The sequence below is a fragment of the Canis lupus genome, chromosome 9 (genome assembly GCF_011100685.1).
Source record: "Canis lupus familiaris isolate Mischka breed German Shepherd chromosome 9, alternate assembly UU_Cfam_GSD_1.0, whole genome shotgun sequence".
Lineage (NCBI taxonomy): Eukaryota > Metazoa > Chordata > Mammalia > Carnivora > Canidae > Canis > Canis lupus.
The window spans coordinates 22,203,052-22,222,456 of record NC_049230.1 but is presented as its reverse complement, the minus strand read 5'-3'; the positions used below and the strand labels follow the sequence as shown (position 1 = coordinate 22,222,456).

The window sequence follows — 19,405 nt, the reverse complement described above, 5'->3', positions numbered from 1 at the left end:
GAACCCAATGTCTGTCTGGCTCCAGGCCGCATGGTTTCTGGTTTGTTATCCCCTCCAGATGGGGTTGGGGACAGGAAGGGGCCTGGCACAGGTGGGGCCATTTCAGTTCAGCCCACACCTGCTGAGGGCCTGCTAAGCACTCAGCCCTGGAGGAACTATGGGGACTGTGACAAAGGAGCAGCAGAGGACGATGGGTCTCAGGCCTGCAGGCAGCTGTCCCTTCCTTTCCCTGTCTTCTGCCCAGGACACTGTGTGCTTCTCTGACCTGCCCCATGACCTTGCTGTTGCCCCCAGACAACAGGTATCTCCCCCTGGACCTCTCTCTTTCTCCAGCTCCAGAAATCCTCTCCATCCTTTAAGGAACATCCTGAACACTATCTCTTTCCAGAAATTTTCACAGATGTTCCCCCTTCCTCATGATACTCTCACACCTTTAATGCCTGTGGGTCCTTATCTTTTTTTCTCCCAACACTCATCTCTCTATCATGAAATGACTTCTCTCACCCCACCCCCCATTCCTGCGTGAGCTATAATCATTTGGGAGATCTTTCCCCCAGTTACCAGGTCTTTGATGGCAGGGACAGTTTCAGATCCCTTAGTACCTCACAGCAGTGACCACAGAGCCTAGCACATAGCTGGTGCCCAGGAGCTATGTCATTTGGGAGGAAAGAGACCAAGGCCTGTGGAAGCAGTCTGCCCTCTTGCCCGGCACTCATCCACTGCCCAAGGCTTGCATATGTGCCCCAGACCTCAGCACTCCATCTGCAGCCCAGACTTCACTTAGGTGGGACCTCACTTTGGCACCCCACAGCCACCTGTCCACCAGGCCAGTAGACGTCTGTACTTGCAGTCTTGGGAACTTCGCTGTTGCACAAGCCACACACCAGAGTCCTCTTTGTTACCTCCTCCTGCTCTGTTTGTGCTGCCTGGACTGTTGTGGCAACTACTAACTGGTCTGTCTTGCCCTCCTACAATCCATTCTTCATACAGCTGCTTGAAGGATCTTATACCACTGTAAATCTGAAGCTTTCTTCTTGCATTTAGGATAAAATTCAGGGCAGCCTGGGTAGCTCAGCGGTTTAGTGCTGCCTTCACCCCAGGGCCTGATCCTGGAGACCCGGGATCGAGTCCTATGTCGGGCTCCCTGCATGGAGCCTGCTTCTCCCTCTGCCTGTGTTTCTGCCTCATTCTGTGTGTGTGTCTCTCATGAATAAATAAATAATTAAAAAAAAAAACACCTTCTCTTAAAAAAAAAGTCATATTGAGGCCAACAAGCCCACCTGATCTGCCCCAGCCCACCTCTCCAGCCTGGTCTTGTGTCTGTCTTCCTAGTCTTCTATCAGGGCCGTGAACAAAGCATACCCCCCCCAAGTCCCTAACCCCAGGACCTTTGCACAGGCTCTTTCCTTTACTGGGACCACATTCTTTCCTACTCTTTGCCTAACTTCTAAACTTTCTTTAGGTCTCTGCCTTGAGGTCCTCCCTGACTCTTCAACGTAAATTAGGTACCTGTGTTAATTCTTCAAAGCATACTATACTTGTTTCATAATACCAATTACCTCAGTTTGCAATTACATATATATGTGTGTATATATACATATACGAACTAGCGATTGTTTGCTTAATGGCCGTTGCCCCATAAGGTCTGCAAGAACAGGCTTACCACAGTATCCACATAGGAGGTGCTCAGAAAATACTTTTTCTTGAATCAGCCTGGCAGGGTGGAAATACGGGCTTTGGCAGCAGAAAGTTCAAATACTCACTTGCCCTTTATTAGCACTGTGAACTTGGACAACCCAGCTAGCTTTGCTGAGACCTCAGTTTCTGTACATGTAAAATAGGAATAATGCCCACTTATTTCTTGGAAGCTGCTTGAGGAGTCAGTGACAACGTAGGTTAAGAACCTGGCTTCTAGAGGGACGGATGTCCTTGGGAAGCCTGTCAATTCCTCTCTCCTTTTAGAGGGAGGGAGTTCTGCGGCAGGGTCAGTGGGAGTCACGGGATACCCTGTTACCCTGTCCCTAGAGGGACATCCCCGCCTTCTTGGGCCTTTCTTCCACCGAAACAGGCATCCCGAGGGCTTCCGGGAGGAAGTGGTCAGCTGGAAGGCCCCAGCCCCTCCTCTCAGCCCTTCGTGGCTGGACCGCGCGCTGGGGGCCCGGGCCGGTTCAGCCGCTGGGAGACCCCTGGGCGGGGCTCTGCTCGCCGGAAGCGCGCGGAGCTCGGGGAGGAGAGCCCCCTCGGCACGCGCTGGTGCCCCAGCCTCCGCGCTGCGCGTCGGGTTCCGGCGGGCGGGCGGGCGGGCGGGCGCCGGAGTCACACATGATGTCACAGACAATGACACAAGCCGGCGTCTCACCCGACTCGGCGCCCGAGCCGCACAATGTCACACCCGGGACACCTGGCGCGCCGCGTTCGTGGCGCGAACGCCCGGCCAGGCGCGCGGCCGCCCTCCGCCTCCCGCCGCCGCCCTCCGCGTCTCCCGGGGCTGTCTCCCGGGGCTGTCGCCCGGCGCGGGCGGGCCGGGGGCCGGAGGGCGAGCCCCGCGGGCGGGCTGGCGAGCGGGTGATGTCACGGGCAGCGGTGGGTGGGTCACCCGGAGGTGAGGCGCCGCCGGGCGAGTTCAGCGAGAGTTCAGCCGCATGGCATTAGGCAAATGAGGCCCGGGCCGGGTGGGGGGTGTGTTGGGGGAGGACACCGGGACCACCCCCTGCTCCCCGCCCCGTCCCCTCGCCTCCCCCGGCGCCGGGCCGGGGACTGACCAAACCACGGGGGACGCTGGGGGCCGGCACCGGGACGCGGGAGACGCCCGCCCCCTTCCGCCCCCGCCTCCGCGAGCAGCCCCCGCCGCTGCGCGCCCCCGGCGTCCGCCCGTCCTCCGCCGCCGCCTCCGGGGCCTCCCCGCCGTGCGTCCCCCCTTGTCTCCTCCCCCTCCCCGGGCTCCCCGCTCGCCCGCCACAGCCCTCCTCTCGCTGTCGGCTCCCTGCGTTTGGCCCGCGGCAGCCGGACCCGCCGGGCAAGGGTTAAGCCAGGGGCGGCGCCTGGACGGGACGGGCGGAGGGACGGGGGCGGGGCCGCCGGGCGGGGCGGGGCGGGGCGGGGCGGGGGCCGCGGCCCGCACCTCGGAGCTCCTGCGTCGGCGGGCCGCCCCGGGCCTGGCGGAGGCGGAGGCGGAGCCCGCGGGGGCCCCACCTCCACCCGGAATCCTCGCCCCGGAGAAGCCCGGGAGCCCCGGCGGGGAGGAGGAAGCGCCCGGCGCCCCCCACCTCCCCGCCCGCCGCGGCCCGCGCCGATCCCGCCCCCGGCCGGCGCGCTTGGGGCCCGCGGGACTCGGCCTCGGACAGCATGCGACTCGCGACGGGGCCCCCCTCGAGGTGGGGCCGCTGAGTTCCCGGGCCGCGGCCGGGCGTTCCCGGCGGGGGGAGCCGAGGGACCCCTCCCCCACGCACAACTTCCCGGCTCTCCACCTGGGACCGGCGGCGCGGCCGGCCGCGTAGACGCGGGACTCCGGGCGACGGGCGGCCCCGGCTCCGGTGGCGGCCGGGGCTGGGGCGGGTACGTGGCCCTCGCCCCCCAGCTGCTCTCCGCGGATGGCGCCGCCGGCGGAGTGAGGGAGGCCGCGCGCAGGACGTCCCCGCCCCGACCTCTTGTCTTCGCGGGGAGGATGTACGAGAGTGTGGAAGTGGGGGGGCTCACCCCCACCCCCAGTCCCTTCCTTGTGGTGGATTTTTATAACCAGAACCGGGCCTGTTTGCTCCCGGAGAAGGGGCTCCCCGCCCCTGGCCCCTACTCCACCCCGCTCCGGACTCCGCTTTGGAATGGCTCAAACCACTGTAGGTACCGGCCTCCCCCTCCTGTTGTAGGAGCTGGGCCAGGGGGGGCGGCGGCGCTCCCCGTCCCCCGGGGGTGCGGGCCTGGCGCGTCGTGGGGTCGGGTCCCTACTCCTCACTCGCCGAGGCTCGACGCTGGGGTGCCCTTGCTGGACGATTGGACTCTCCCGAGAAGCCCGGGGTGCTATTTCTGTTACATCAGGGCTGAGGAACTTTGGGGCTTTCTCCCTTCAGGAAACGTTTGTTCATCTGTCCTGCCAGTTGAGGCAGGGGAAGCGAAGCCCTTTGGCCCCCAGTTTATATCTTCCTCTTGGAACATGGTAGCTTCTCAGCAGAGTGGTTCTTTCTCCCACCCGGGAGGGTGGGGTGCAGGTCCTGTCTAATCTGCTCTGAGGAGGAGGGGCCTCTTTCCCAGATCCCACCCGTCAAAACCTAGGGGAGAGCCCCCCTCTTGTGCAACAGCTGCTGCCCCCAGCCCTTGCCCTTGTGTCATTAGAGTTGGTGTCAGGGGACCGCTCCATGTCTTTGGTGTTGGCAGTGGGGTGTGGCAGGAAGGGGCAACTTCATCTGACACCCGTCTGCGATCCTAACCAACCCTTGCGTCTTGGGGAGGGGCACCTGTCCATATGATGGTCGTTCTGGCCCTGGACACTTGGCTGGCATCTTTGAGGTTTCCGTCCCAGGAATGGGGGTGGGGAGTGGGGGAGAGGCGGCTCTGGTAGGAAGAATCTTCCCTCCTAATCTGAATCTGGCTTGTTCTCTGGGAGATGAGTTTGGTTTTTGTGGGTCTGGGGCTGCCCTGGAAATGAGGGATGCATCCCCTGCCAATCCAGCTGTGTCCTTTTGTTACCTTGTTTACATTTAGGGTTGGGGCTTGCATTAGGCTAGGCTTGTCCCTAAGAGGGGTGCCGATGAGAACCCTAGAGTCCTGGTGGCCTGCTCACCTTCCCACTGTCCTCCATCTGGGTTGGGGCCCCTCTGGAAGGGAGGGGCTCGGTGCACCCTTGGGAGCTGTGAGTGCCTGGGGTGCACACCTGGGCGTGTTTGTACCCAGCGGTGAGGTAGTGTACCTGGGTGGGAGCGAGCCGGCGCCTGGGGGCTATTGTTACCTGGGTCGGGTTTCTTCCCTTTCCCTGCTCTGGGCTCCACTCTTCCCTGGAGCTTCTCTCACCCTCCCGACCGGCTGCCAGGGAGGAGGGGTGGAATGGGTCCCTGGAGGCCTGGCAGACTGGAGAAGGTTGAAGGGTAGCCCCCCAGCTCCTTGGCTCTAGGAAGAGAGAGACCTGAAGTGGAGAGACATCGCACCTCTGCCCTTCCCAGAACCACCTCACCCCTAGCCTTTCCTATTGTCCAGCCCCCTGACCTTTGCCTCTGGGGACAAGTGGCTGGGTGGCTGCAGGCTGCAGGCTGCAGGCTTCCAACTGTGGGAGGGCTGGGAGGGTGCGAGTGTCGAGTGTCGGCTGACTTTGGTCAAAGGGGAGAAGTAAGAGGTGTGACACCAGGACCCTTCTTCCCACCCTCCAGAGGTGGAGGAAGGTGTTTTCTCCCCAGGGGGATAATTGGGGCAGAGCTGCCCTGGTCACTCCCTCCACCACGTTGGCCGCTTTGCCAGAGGACTGGGAAGCTGGGATCAGACCTTGAGCTTCAACCCCATCTCTTCCTTTATTACTAGGGGGCACCTCCTGGTTCCCTGGACCCACACTGGTGGGGGAGGCAGAGCATGGAGTCCAAGTCTTGGGTTTGGTGAGGCTAGTGAAGGGGAAGTGGAGGCCTGTTTCCCACATACTCTGGGATTGGGTAGAGCTAGAGGCCTTTGCTCCCCTCTTCCCACAGTCCCTGTATAAGTGTGTGGACATGTCAGCTGGGGTGCCAGTGGGCTCAACCCCAAGCTGTGGGCTGGGAGTGGTGGGTGTGGGAGTTGTTTTGAGACACAAGAAAGACCCAGAGCCTGCTGGGGGGAGGGGCGGTGACTTGACCCTGTCTGGTGTACCACTGCCTTGTGAGGAACCCCACGGTGTGTGTAGAGGTCCTATGGTGACATTCCTCCTCCACTGCCTCCTGCCACCTGCACCAAAGGTGGGAAGAGACCCTTTCAATCCTGCAGGGCCTCAGGGACCTTGCCTCCCTCCTCATGGCCCCCGTTTAGGGGGCACTGGAGGACCAGGGGTCCACAGGATGTGGCTCCCCGTCTGTCCCCCACCAGTCTCACCGCTCTCGCCTCCACCCGCTCCCAGACGTCCAAGAATGTGAAGCACGTGGATGCCCGTGTTGGGGGGAGGGGGAGAGATGCTTATCGGGGGCGCTGGGCTAGGGGCCTGCTTCCGCCAGCTACACCCAGAACTATCCCACCCACACCCCTGGAGGGGAGGAAGGGCGGTACGGAGGGGGGGTCCTGCGCCCCCTCCGCCGCCTCCCCCCTGGGGGAGCTGTGAGGGGAGCTGTGGAGGAGCGGGCGCCAGCTGGATTGGGAGGGGAGCCGCTGGCCAGGGGCCCGGCTTATTTCCTGCTGATCTCCTCCAGGAAACCGGCCCCTTGTGCGAGCCTGCGAACGGCTTTGGGGCGTGGGGAATCCAGAGCGATGTGCCTGCTGCCCCCTGTCCCCTGCCCCCGTCCCCGTCCTGGGGAGGGGAACCTGGCAGCGCCGGCGGGAGGGAACACCTGGCTTCCTGGGCTCCAGCCCTCCGTGGAGCGCTGGGACTTGGAGCCGGGAAGGTGTGGTGCTCCTGCAGCCTCCTCCTTCTGCAGGAAGCGAGAGCTTTGTGGGCTGGGGCCTCTCTGGGAGGGAGGTGAGCAGGGAGGGGCCGGCCCCCCGGTAGTCCTTCCCCCAGAGGTTGGGTGTGCTGAGTTAAGGCTGTCCTCACTACTGTGGAGGCTGGGGGGCGGGTGGCTGAGTGCCCTAGGCTGCTGGCTGGAGGCCTGGGGAGGTGGGGACTGGGCCAGGGCTCTGGGTTCAAAGGGCACAGTGAGACACCTCGGAGCAGTTACCTGGGTGACAGGTGGGGATGTGCAGGGGTGGGGGTGCAGGGCATGCCAGAGCTTCAGAGGCAGCTAGCTTCAGCGGGGTGGGCCAAAAGGAGGCCTCATCAGCCCAAACTAGCTCCCACCTCAGCTCATCTCCCTCAATCCTGCCAAAAAACAATTTTCAAAAGCACGCTCAAAGTTCTATAAACACCCCCTGGACTTTGCCTTAGCTCCAAATGTCTCTGGGTCTTTGCCCCTTTCGTCAGTCTCTGGCCCTAGAGCTGTCTGTCCCTCCTCCCAGTATCCTGTGTGTCTCCCTATGCCCTCCCCTCTCTCAGCGTACCTCAAAGCTCCGACTGTCCATTCTCCCCCTCCTGCCTGGCCTATTTTAGAGGTGGGGCCTTGGGTGGGTAGGCCTGGGGCAAAGGGTGGATGGGGAGGGCAGAGGGGGGAGGTCAGTGCCTCCATCCTCTGCTTATTGGAACGCTGGCTGGGATTCTAGGCCATGGTCCCCCCACACCCCCTTGTCCTTGACACCCCCTCACCACCACCAGTCTGGATTGTCTATTGTTACTCCTTTTACGTCTTGGAAAAAGTTAGCACAACAAAGGGCTCCTTTGTCGCTCACCCCTCTGCCTCCTGGCCTCACCCAGGCCCCCCAACCCACCCCACCCCCCCAGCAGCTGTTCTCAGGCCTCTCGCCTGTCTGATTTGCTTGTCTGGCCTCAGGGAGGGGGAGGTGGGGGGAAAACCAGGCCAGGGCAAGTTTAGTGTTGGGGTAAGAAGCAGAGGGCCAGGGAAGGTCATTGAAGAGGCTGTGGATTGGTAGGGGTATGGGCATCCACTGTTCCTCTGCTGTAGGCTGGTCTTCTGGGCAGGGACAGGGGCCCAGGGCCACAGCGGTGCTGGTCAGCCAGGCTGACCGGGGAAGTGGTGCCCAGGCCCTACTAAGAGCCAGGAAAGCCCTGCCAAGGCCATTGGCCTGGTTCCCTGTCATCAGCGCCTGGCAGTCCCTGGGGTGTCTGCAGGTAAGGGGGAGGGTGGTCATGTGCAGCCAGCCCCCAATGTCCGGCTGCTGCTTTTCTCTGTGCCTGGACTTTGGGGCCACGTGATTCATGGCTTGTAAGGTGCTTGGACCAAGAGCTCTGGGACTCTCTGAATTCCATAACCTTGTGTGCTGGGGTTTAGGGTGAGACTAGGTAGGATTCTGGGGTGTAGGAGGGGGTCTGGATCTACCTCCTCAGAGAGACATCTTTGCCCCTCCTTGGCCCTGGACAAGTAGACTTGGCAAAGGCTCTGGCGGATGCCCAGTGGTACCTTGGGAATCTGGGATTGCCTCGGTCATCCAGCACGATACACCTCCAGCTGCCCAACCAGACAGCTCCCACCCAGCCCAGCACAGACAGCTCCCACCCAGCCCAGCCCTGTTCTGCCTGGGGTGATGGGCAGGGGGCCAGGCACTGGGGAGGATTTGGCTAGTGGGGGCTGCCCCTGTTGGCTGGGTCACACACACACACACACACACACACCCGCCCGCCCGCCCGCCCCCCTCTCTTGGAGCTGAATAACTGGAGGGGAGGAGGGTAGTAACCCGGACATAGTATTGAGGGCAGACAGACAGAGCATTGATGGGAACAGACCCCCCTTTGTCATGCTGCTTCCCCCAGACAGGGCACCCAGAGCAGTGGGCTTCCGGGGCCCAGAGGGACTCTCCTCCTTGTCTCCAGGGGTCCCTCTGCTTATCTCAGGGAATCCCTACCTGCTCTGCTCCAACATTTGTGACTCTTCTTTGCACACCCTGCCTTGGGTCCCTGGCCAGAGGATTGTTTAAGTGGGGGAGGGGTTGTGGCTACTGGCAGTGGGGGGGCGGGGAGGGAGCGGAAGCAGAGGGGGGTGGGGGAGTGGCCGCTTTGAATATCCTGTTGACCCCAGTTTCCTCTGCCCCCAGCTTGTGTCCTCTTCCCTCCCTCCTCATCAGGCCTTAACTCCTTCCTAACTTGGGGGAGATGGGGCCAGGCTGCCCTGGGACCAGGGCTTGAGAGCCAGGCTGACTCCTGGCCCCACCCCCCAGGTATAGCTCTGTCTACATACAAATCTGATAGTTTATCCTCTGATATTTCTGATTTTGAAGGTAGGGTCCTGGGAGAGTAGGCAGGAGTGATGGGGCGCTAGAAGCTTCATTGGCAGGCTCATTGTCCAAGCCTGGCTGAGAAGTCCCAGCTTTCCTGAGACTGTCCCTGCCCCAGAGTGAGAGTCCTGGTGGCAGTGGGGAGGCTAGGAGAGGCTCCTGGGGGAGATACTGAGGCAGAGTGAGCATGGTATCAGAGATGGTGACCTGTGTCTCTAACCACCTCTCCCCTCTTCTCTTTCTAGCCATTGAGACCCAGAGCAGCAGTTCCGAAGAGATAGTGCCCAGTCCTCCCTCGCCACCCCCCCTCCCCCGCATCTACAAGCCTTGCTTTGTCTGTCAAGACAAATCTTCAGGCTACCACTATGGGGTCAGCGCCTGTGAGGGCTGCAAGGTGAGTTGAGGGGGTCACTGAGAAGGACAGTTCTGATTAGATAAATGGGGTGTCCCCACTGCCTAGTCCTGGAGCATGCTGTTGTTGCAGGGTCGGGGGGCTGTCTCTGAAATTGCTGCTCTTGATACCATGCCAAAGGTGACAGAACTTTGGAGAGAAAGCTGCATTCGAGCCCTCCTGTAAATGATCAGGAACCCCCAAACCAGAGGTTCACCCTCCTTCCTGAACCCCTTTCTCCATCTCCATCCGCCAGCCGGCAGGGCATACACCCGCCCTGCTACTGCTTGCTGCCCAGGTTGTCATAGCGAGCTGGCTGCCAACTGGCTCTTGGCTAGGGACCCAGGAGGCCTGCCCCCAATGGCCCTGCCCGAACCTCACCATGGCAGCCTGGCAGGAGGCAGTTAGGAGCGGGCGCCCTGCCTTGGCCTCTCCTTTAGGTGTCCAAGCTGTGGCATCCCTGGTGTCTGACCGGATTTCCCCATGCCCACATTGGGCTCTAGAGCACAGACGTGGCTGCCACCGTCCCAGCAGCTGTCGGCCTGGCTTCTTCCCCCAGTCTCCCCAGTGCCCGAACCTGTGTATTGGGATTGGGGTGCAGAAGCTGCTCAGCTTTAAGGCTTGAGGCACTGGGCTGCCCCTCAGCACAGAGTGGCTATCCCCAGGTGTGGGGCAAAGAGCAAGGCAAAGCACAGGGCTTTGAACACTCTGTGTCTGCCTGTCCTGTCCGGTTGTTCCCAGTTTGCCTCTGATCTGCTTGTCTGGTCAGCCTTTGTGCAGCCCCTGGCCAGCCGGGTCATGTACACAGATAGGATCATGCACATCTGCCTGGCCGGTGAACACGTGTCGTGCTGCCATACTCCTGATCGTGCGTGCATCTTCATCTCTCCAGCCAGCCTGTGTGTGTCTCTCTATGGCCTCCTCTTCCTGTGCTCTGAGCCAAGGGCTGTGGGTTCCAGAGCTCTGCCTCTCTCCCATCTGGTCCCATCTGCCCCCTTTCCTGACTTACTAGTGGCCCTGAGGTCCTTTTCCCCAGGAGGGAGGAAGCCAGAACTGTAGGTCTAGGTTGTGGGAAGACCGCTGCCCACCTGCAATGTTGAGGCAGGTACTGGGATCCTTCTGGGGGGTGTCCTTGGAGGTGGACTGTTTTCTTCACCTTTTCATTACCTTCTCCTGCCCAGGTAGGTGATGGCCAAAGACCTGGGGCAGCCCTTGGACTGGCCCCTCCGTCCCTGAGGCTGGAGGCCGCAGGCTGGCACTGCTCCCACCATGGGTGTGGCTGACCTGACTCCTTTTCATCCATACCCAGGGCTTCTTCCGCCGCAGCATCCAGAAGAACATGGTGTACACATGTCACCGGGACAAGAACTGTATCATCAATAAGGTGACCCGGAACCGCTGCCAGTACTGCCGGCTGCAGAAGTGCTTTGAAGTGGGCATGTCCAAGGAGTGTGAGTGCCATGGTGCCAGGGGCCGGCTGTGCATTAGGCAGAGCCTCCTAATGACTATGGGAGTAGGAACGTGTGGATGTGTATGTGTGTGTGTGTGTGTGAATGTGCGTGCCTGTTGCGTGGTGTGTGGGCTTGCGGTTAAGGATGGTTTGTATATAACTCCGAGGACCTGTCTGTCCGTGCGTCCCGCCAGCTGTGTGCCCGTGTGTGGGCAGCCATCCCTGTTTGCACGTGGCTGGCTGTGTGTGCTCACACAACGTGTGCATGTGCGTCTGCTTCCAGGCCCTGCTGGCTCTGGGGCGGGCTCAGGGCCTACCTGAGGCCCTCCGGATTATGCATCATAGGGGAGGGCTTGCAGTGGGGGTGCTGGTTGGTATTTGTGTGTGTTGGTAGAGGCATACGGCTGGCACAGGGATCTACAGGCCATTGTCTGGTGGAGCCAGGGGCTTCTAGTTGGAAGAGAGAATTGGGACTTCTCAGATCCCAGAGGAGCTGGGGGTTTCCAGTCTGGGCTCAGCTGAGGCCGGAGGGAGGGAGGGAAGTAGGGAGGGAGGGGAGGGCTGGACAGGGAGACCCTCTTGTGTTGAATCATGGGTGTTGCCGTGGTGACCGGTGATTGATGATGTCAGAGATAAATGACGCTGACAGACGCCTCCTTGTCTGCGTGGCCGTTGCCATGGAGCCTGAGCCTTGGGGGAGGGGGTGGGGGAGGGGGACCACGGGGACCCCCCCCCAGCCCTCTGTGGGGAGGGCAGCAGAAGAGGGAAGTGGGGAGGGGATGTAGGGGGGACTGGAGGAGCCCCAGGTGGGAGCAGAGGGGCCCCTGCAGCGGGGCCTGCCACCTCCCACCACCGGAGGCAGAGGACGTGTGGTCTGGTGCCTGGGAAGTGGCAGCTCTGCGCTGCAGAGTGGGTGACAACTTGGGACCCTTCCCTTCAGGGCCCATCACCGCCGCCTCCCGTCGCTTCTGCTGCCTTCCACTCCCAGAGCTTTTCAGCACAGAAGGACCAGGGTGGGGACCCCCCTCCCTCCCACCGCCAGCTCCCCCTTTCCCCCCCTTCCCGCCTGCTCTGTGCCCCCGAGCTGAGCAGCTGCCATTTCAATAGAATTAAAGCTTCCGAATGATAAACGTCTTGTCACAGCTGCAATTTTCTCTTCCCAAATTATCCCCCCCACTCTCCCTCTCCCTCTCCCTCCTCTCCCTTGCACTTTATTGAATTTGCAGAATCGACATGAGTGATCTCCAAATTATGCCAGCTCCCCCCACCCCCACCCGCCGGTCCCCTCCCCGGGCCCCCCCACCCCCACCCTCTCTTCCTCCATCGTCAGCAGCCGCCACCACTGGCCCTGTGAGTGATTGTGTGTCTGGGATAATCGGCTGGTAACGACCCCATCGCTTCTTTAAAGCCGAGTGGTGTGTGCGGCTCAGCGCCCCTGGTGATTTGTCAGCTCCCCCGGCTAATGGGCCGAGAGATTCTCCCGCCCAGGCCCCCACTTTCAGGCTGGGGGGCTGTTCAGAGCCCATTCCAGGGACCCCCAGGGAGACTGCTGCCCAGGAGGGCTGGGGGCCAGTGGAGGCAGGAGGCAGCAGAGGGAGTGGGGGGCAGAGCACGAAGGTGGGACCCTCTGCACACTTGCCCTCAGCCCCGGACACCTGCACACCTGGCGTGTGGGCTGGCGTAGGTGTGTGGGAGGTGGGAGCACAGGGGCCATGGGCTGGCCAAGGAGTGTGTGTGCTGCGGTCACGTGCCGGGACAGGCCTTGGCCTGTGGGTCAGGTGGGCATGGAGGGGCGGGCCGTGTGTTGACACCTTACCCGCCTGTGCACCTGTATGTGCGCATTCACACGTGCACTCCTGCATGTGCACTTCTGTGCGCGTGCGCCAGGCCTGGCCGGGTGACTTCCTTGGCAGCCAGCGGCTCTGTGTGGGGAGGAGCTCGGGCGGGGATGGGCCCCTGCCTACACCTGCTGTAACCCTGGCCTCTGCCCTCCACAGCTGTGAGGAACGACAGAAACAAGAAGAAGAAGGAGGCGCCCAAGCCCGAGTGCTCTGAGAGCTACACGCTGACGCCCGAGGTGGGGGAGCTCATCGAGAAGGTGCGCAAAGCACACCAGGAAACCTTCCCTGCACTCTGCCAGCTGGGCAAATACACTACGGTATGGTTTCCCCCATCCTGGCAGGGTGGGGTGTGCCCGGGGCCACAGGGCCCATCTTGCCCCTCCTCACTCCTGCCCGGGCTTCCGTGTTGTCCCTTCCCCTCTTCTTCCTCCTACTGCTTCCTGATCAAGGAGATCTCAGGAAGTGAAGTGGGTGGAGGGCAGGCCTGTGGGGGCGGCAGAGTCAGGCCGAGAAGGGGTACATGAGGAGAAGGCCCTCACTCTCCCCCGTCCTCTCAGAACAACAGCTCAGAGCAACGTGTCTCTCTGGACATTGACCTCTGGGACAAGTTCAGTGAACTCTCAACCAAGTGCATCATTAAGACTGTGGAGTTCGCCAAGCAACTGCCCGGCTTCACCACCCTCACCATTGCTGACCAGATCACCCTCCTCAAGGCTGCCTGCCTGGACATCCTGGTGAGGGTCTGCACCCTGCCCACCCGGGTACTGCCCCTGAGTCCTTGGAGGAGGTCCTGCCATTCAGATAACCACCTTCCCCAAACACATCTGGAATCGATCTGTCCAAGCGCCTCCTACCCAAATGTCTACCCTTCCTTTCCCCAACGTGTCCACCTGTTCACTTAGCCCCTTGGCATCTGGATGTACACTGCTTCACCCATGTACCCACACACGCACCCATCCACGTTCACCCCATCTTTCCGCTGAACCTTTCACCCCACTGCACATCTGCCCATCTTCAGTCTAATAAAGATTCACCTAGGACCCTGTGTGGCCAGGCCTTGAGCTGGGTGTTAGGAATGGAAGTGGACACAACATTGGCCCCTCTCTTGAGAACCTTCTGTGGGTAGAGGCAGCAGATACATAAACAGAGGTTACCAAACTGTGCTGAGCACTGGCTGGAGATGGGGAGGGCTGTCCCTTCCCTGAGGGAGAGAGAGCCAGCTGCAGGGGGGCGGGGGGCAGGGAAGGTGTCAACAGAGGAGGGAGCATCTCGGGTTGTACAGAAGGGGCACATGGGAGGGCCCTAATTTAAAAACAGGGTGTGAGAGGACCAACGGGGTGAGACCAGCTGGATTCAGGGGAATGCAGGGCATTTGGCGGGGCAGAGGGTGGCCAGGCTAGAAGCAGGATGTGCATGGTAGGGAATGTCATAGTCAAGGCTAGAGGACTCTCCTCCTTGACTTCCTTAATGGGCTTGGCCCACCTGTCCCCTCTTGGCCACTTCCAGGGTGGGGAACCTGGGAGGTGACAAGGCTGAAGCTTCCTGGTAGGGATGGGGTGGGAGGAGCAGAATGTGGCATTTCTGGGTAGTCAACTGCCCCAGATGCAAGAGTTTCAAACCTGGATCAGGGTTTGAAATGGTTGAAGCTGATACACATTCATGGAATTCTGCTGTGAACCCAATCCTGGGAACTGTAGACCTAAACCTGCTAGGTCCTTGCCTCCTAAAAATTCTAGTTGCTGTCTAGATTCTCTTCATGGAGACCAGGTGATCTAGATCTGCACTGTGCAGTAGCTGCTTGCTGTGTGTAGCTCTTTAAATTAAGATTAGATTCCATTCAGTTCCTCAGTTACACTAACCACATTTCAAGTGCCCAGTGGCTACTATTTGCGTGGTACAGACATAGAACATTTCACATCATTGCGGAAGGTTCTATCGGACGAAGGTTCTATCGGACTATCGGACGGCACTGGTTTGGCTGCCCGCCAGGTGGTTGTGTGGGGATGCTGGTACTGGAAGTGCTGGGGAGATGGGTCAAGTCCCTGAGCTCGTGCATCCTCTGCACCCAGATCCTGCGGATCTGCACGCGGTACACGCCCGAGCAGGACACCATGACCTTCTCAGATGGGCTGACCTTGAACCGGACCCAGATGCACAATGCCGGCTTTGGCCCCCTCACAGACCTGGTCTTCGCCTTCGCCAACCAGCTGCTGCCCCTGGAGATGGATGATGCTGAGACTGGTCTTCTCAGTGCCATTTGTCTCATCTGTGGAGGTGGGCAGGGAGCCTGGGGCTGGGGAGCCAGGTTCAGGGTGGTGGGGCAGCCCCCAGAGTCCCTTCCAGGCAGCAGCCCGGGCTCAGATCAGCAGGGGACCTCGGCCTTTGTCAGGCCCTTCTCAGAGGGCTGAACCAAGAACCCAGAGGGGCTGGGGCGGGTCTGTGGCCACACAGTAAAGGAGTGGAGCTGGAGACTTGACATCTCGTTTGCCATTTGCAGGCCATGCCCTTTCTAGGGGGCTTAAGAGTGAGGGCTTGAGGGTCAGACCACCCAGGTTCAAATCCTGGCCAGCTTATGACTTTCAGCAGGTTGCTGAACTTCACTGAGCCCCCGTTCCTTTAAAATGGGGCAATAATGGTCTCCGCCTCATAAGGTTGATGGGGGGCGATTAAGAGCGTAATAAATAAGACACAGTTTGTCTCCAGTAAGGCTCAGTAAATGTTGGCTGCAGTTATTATTTGATTGTTAATGAGAGTTTTGACATTGTGCTGGTATCCATGGTAATGGGTGGGTGTGAGACCTACCTGGTCATCCTCCCTTTGCCTGAGAAAGACACAGCCTGTGTTCGGGCTCCCATCCCTATGAATTGAGCTGTCCGAAAGGACAGTGTGGGCAACACCAACCCCAGATGCCCTCTGCTCACACTTAAGAGCCTCTCAGGGCGTTTCTCACAGCACACAGACCTGTCCACTGCTCTGTGTGGGGAGGTCCCGGGAGCAGAGATCCTCAGCCTGTGGCCTGGGCCAGCGTGCCCCCCAGTGGCCGAGGCTGGGAGCGCGGCTGTGTGCCTTGCTTGTCCCGGCCGCTGCTCAGGGGGCGTCTGCTTCCTCAGACCGGCAGGACCTGGAGCAGCCAGACAGGGTGGACATGCTTCAAGAGCCGCTGCTGGAGGCGCTGAAGGTCTATGTGCGGAAACGGAGGCCCAGCCGCCCCCACATGTTCCCCAAGATGCTGATGAAGATCACAGACCTGCGAAGCATCAGTGCAAAGGGTGAGGCTCATGCCCTGTGTGTCCGCGAGAGCTGGACTCCCAACACCCTGCCCGGGACCCCCTGCCCATGCCCAGAGTCAGGCCCCCTACATGTGAGCTGATGCCCTATGCTTTTGTGCCCACGACGATGCCCAAACTCATCTGGACTTCACCGGGTCCACATGACCTGCTTGTGAGCTCGAAGCTGGCATTGTCACCTTTGCACGGTAGTTGAGGGCATGGCTTTGCCACCAGAGCGTATGGGTGTGCACTGAGCAGGTCACCCAGCAGCTCTGAGCCTCACCTTCCCATCTGAGGAATGGGGATGATGGTGGTGTTCACAGCTGTTCTTGAGGGGTCTGTAGGAGAATCCATAAACACAGCACACAGGAGCCCTAGGCAGTCTGATGTCAGGGCCTGAGCTTGAGACAGCTGCTGCCCCTAGACTTGGCGGCTCAAGAGAGTTGGCTTCCGTCGAAGAACTGAGGCCCGAGTTCGGTCCATAGTGGATGTCCATGTTGGTGGAACCGGCCCTCCCACCCGTGCCCCCTCCCTCCTGGAGCTTTGTGAGGCCAGACCGGTATGCTGACCTCAGCTCCTCCTCTCCTGCAGGGGCTGAGCGGGTGATCACGCTGAAGATGGAGATCCCGGGCTCCATGCCACCTCTCATCCAGGAAATGCTGGAGAACTCCGAGGGCCTGGACACTCTGAGTGGACAACCGGGGGGCGGGGGGCGGGATGGGGGCGGCCTGGCCCCCCCACCCGGCAGCTGTAGCCCTAGCCTCAGCCCCAGCTCAAACAGAAGCAGCCCGGCCACCCACTCCCCGTGACTGCCCGTGCCCGGTGGACACAGCCCTCACCCCACGCCCTGGCTTTTCTCTGCCTTTCTACCAACCATGAGACCCCTGCCGGCCCTACCCCCCAAACCTGTCCTCCCTTTCCTCGGGGACAGGAGGGAGGAGGCCGTGACTCTTCAGATGGAGGCCTGGGCAGGAAGGACTGCCTGCTCCTGCAGCCTGGGCTGACATCACGGGCAAGGTCGTGAACTGCGTGTGGACCGCTGGTCCTGGGCCTCAGGATGGAGCCTGGGGGCCTTGTGTTCATCAAGACAGCCCTCTGCCCCCCTCGCCACATCTTCATCACCAGCAAATGCCAGGACCTGGCTCCCCCATACTCAGAACCCGCAAGCCATTGCCCCCCCGGTCGGGAACCCCCCCCTGCCTTGGTTGGTGACAGAGGGGGTGGGCCAGAGGGGTGGGGGGTTCCCCCTGTACATACCCTGCCATACCAACCCCCAGGTATTAATTCTCGCTGGTTTTTGTTTTTATTTTAATTTTTTTTTTTTTGGTTTTGATTTTTTTTAATAAGAATTTTCATTTTAAGCACATTTATACTGAAGGAATCTGTGCTGTGTATTGGGGGGAGCTGGATCCAGAGCTGGAGGGGGGTGGGCCTGGGAGGGGGGAGTGGCCCGGAAGGGGCTCCCACTCTCTCTCCATGTTCCCACACCCCCTAGCCCTCCTCCCCAGCCTTTTCCTCCTAAGTTTTCTCTTTAAAACTGTGAAGTACTAACTTTCCGAGGTCTGCCCTCCCCTACTCCCTCTGCCTAACCACTGGGTGTGGACAGTTTCAGGCAGCCCCCAGAATGAGGAGGCTTCCCACGAGAGAGGGCAGGGGCCCAGCAAGGGGGGGCCTCAACATACCCGTGTGTTTCTCAGCCCCGTGGCCTCGGCAGAGCTGCCTGTCCAGCAGGGCTCACGTCATCCAAGCCCTCCAGCCCCCACCGTGAAGGGGCTGGCCAAGGAGTTCAAGCTGCACCTGTCCCCCAGCCTCACAGCCACCAGCACTGCCCACAGGGCCCCTAGACACACACACACACACATACACACACACACACCTGCACAGATGGGCCAACAGACACACTTGGCCTGAGTTCCTCCCATTTCCCTAGCCTGCCCCCCGCCCCTCACTCCATACCTGTACCCCCTCCTTGCCCCGCAGGACGGGCCTCCAGGGGGTCCCCTCCCCTCACCCCCTGCACCCCCAGGCTGGGGGAGCTGGCTCTGCCCTGCCCTCCTTGCCCCGGGGTTGGGGTCTCCTCCCCTCAGAGCCCGCTGGTGCGCCTGTTACTGTTGGACTTTCCACTGAGATCTACTGGATAAAGAATAAAGTTATATTTATTCTACACGTGCCTCAGAGCCTCACTGCCTAGCTGCCTTCTCTCACGGTGTGGGCAGGGAGCTGGGGATGGGGGGTTGGGTATGAGCAGGGGGGACAAGTCGCCTGCCTGGCTGTGCTGGGGTCTCTGGTGGAATAAGCTAGGCCTGGTCTAGGGGTCTACACAGCCCATGTCAGGGAGTTCCAGTCTGGAGGTGGGGAGGGGACAGGAGGAACTGTTCCGACCTTCAGAGAGTCCCCAGTCCGAGGGAGGAAGCCAGCCCCTGCCTTCGGAGAGTCCCCAGCCCTTGGAAGTCAGGGCTTGGGTCTGGGGGGTCACTAAGTGGCAGAGGAGTTCTATTTTGGACTCGACCTTGAGGAGTGGTAGTTGGCATGGGTACCTGGGTCAGGAGCCCTTGGTAACCTAACAGGAACATAGGATTGGGGGGAAGCTTAGAAGGCCAGCCCATCCATCCCGGTGCCACCAAGAAGGACTGTCCTACCCTCCCCTGCCTGCCCTTGAAGTCACTCTGTGGGCAGGAGGCACAGAAGACAGGTTGCAGGGGAACCTGGTTGCTCCTGGTTGAGAGGATCAGTTGTGACAGGCAGGTAGTGGCATCAAAGACCAATTTTGGGGCAGCCCCAGTGGGTCAGCGGTTTAGCGCCGCCTTCAGCCCAGGGCGTGATCCTGGAGACTCGGGATCCAGTGCCACGTCGGGCTCCCTGCATGGAGCCTGCTTCTCCCTCTGCCTGTGTCTCTGCCTCTCTCTCTTTCTCTGTGTGTCTCTCATGAATAAATAAATAAAATCTTAAAAAAAAAAAAAAAAAAAAAGAGCAATTTTGTCCACCCTCCACACTACACGTCAAGGCCCAGTGAGGGCAGTGTCCTTGCCCAGGGTCACACAGTGAATTCATCGCAGATGGGGGACCAGTACTCAGGACTCCCACGCCTCAGCCAGAGATCTTTCCTGGAGCCCTGATGTCCCCAGTGAAGCGGCAAGCACTGAGGTCTGAGGGTCCTGGGGGGTGGCAGTGTAGGCTGTGTCTGGGGGCGGTTAGCAGGGCGCCTGGGCAGGGCGAGCTCCTTCCATGGGGGTGGGGTGCCTGCCATTTCCATTTCGGCCACCGGGTGGCGGCAGCGCCTCACTTATCTCGCCGTCCGGCGGGCCAGCGTGCGTGTGGGGACAGGGGTTCTCGTCCTCCAGCAAATTTTTTCTGACACTTTGACTAGGACAGAAATTTAACATAACATACCTGCCCACGTGCTTTACAAAAATCACTATGCTATCACCCTGTAGCGTAAAGGAGAAACAAAGGAAAAGGATTATGAATTTCAGTGTGTTTTTGCCCATGATGACATCATCCTATGATTGCTTCTGCTTTTAATTAATACATTGGG

The 19,405-nt window shown here is 60.3% G+C and overlaps 1 protein-coding gene across 1 annotated transcript in view; it reads left to right on the top strand.

The window, feature by feature from the left end:
* RARA (retinoic acid receptor alpha) overlaps positions 1-17,236 on the top strand; it is a 34,445-nt gene extending 17,209 nt beyond the window's left edge. Inside the window, 7 exon segments of the mRNA NM_001012645.1 lie at positions 9,165-9,313; positions 10,620-10,761; positions 12,758-12,918; positions 13,159-13,335; positions 14,671-14,875; positions 15,712-15,870; positions 16,462-17,236. Of these exon segments, the coding sequence (NP_001012663.1) occupies positions 9,165-9,313; positions 10,620-10,761; positions 12,758-12,918; positions 13,159-13,335; positions 14,671-14,875; positions 15,712-15,870; positions 16,462-16,679 (1,211 nt within the window). The 3' untranslated portion in view covers positions 16,680-17,236.
* The last annotated feature ends 2,169 nt before the right edge of the window (positions 17,237-19,405 follow it).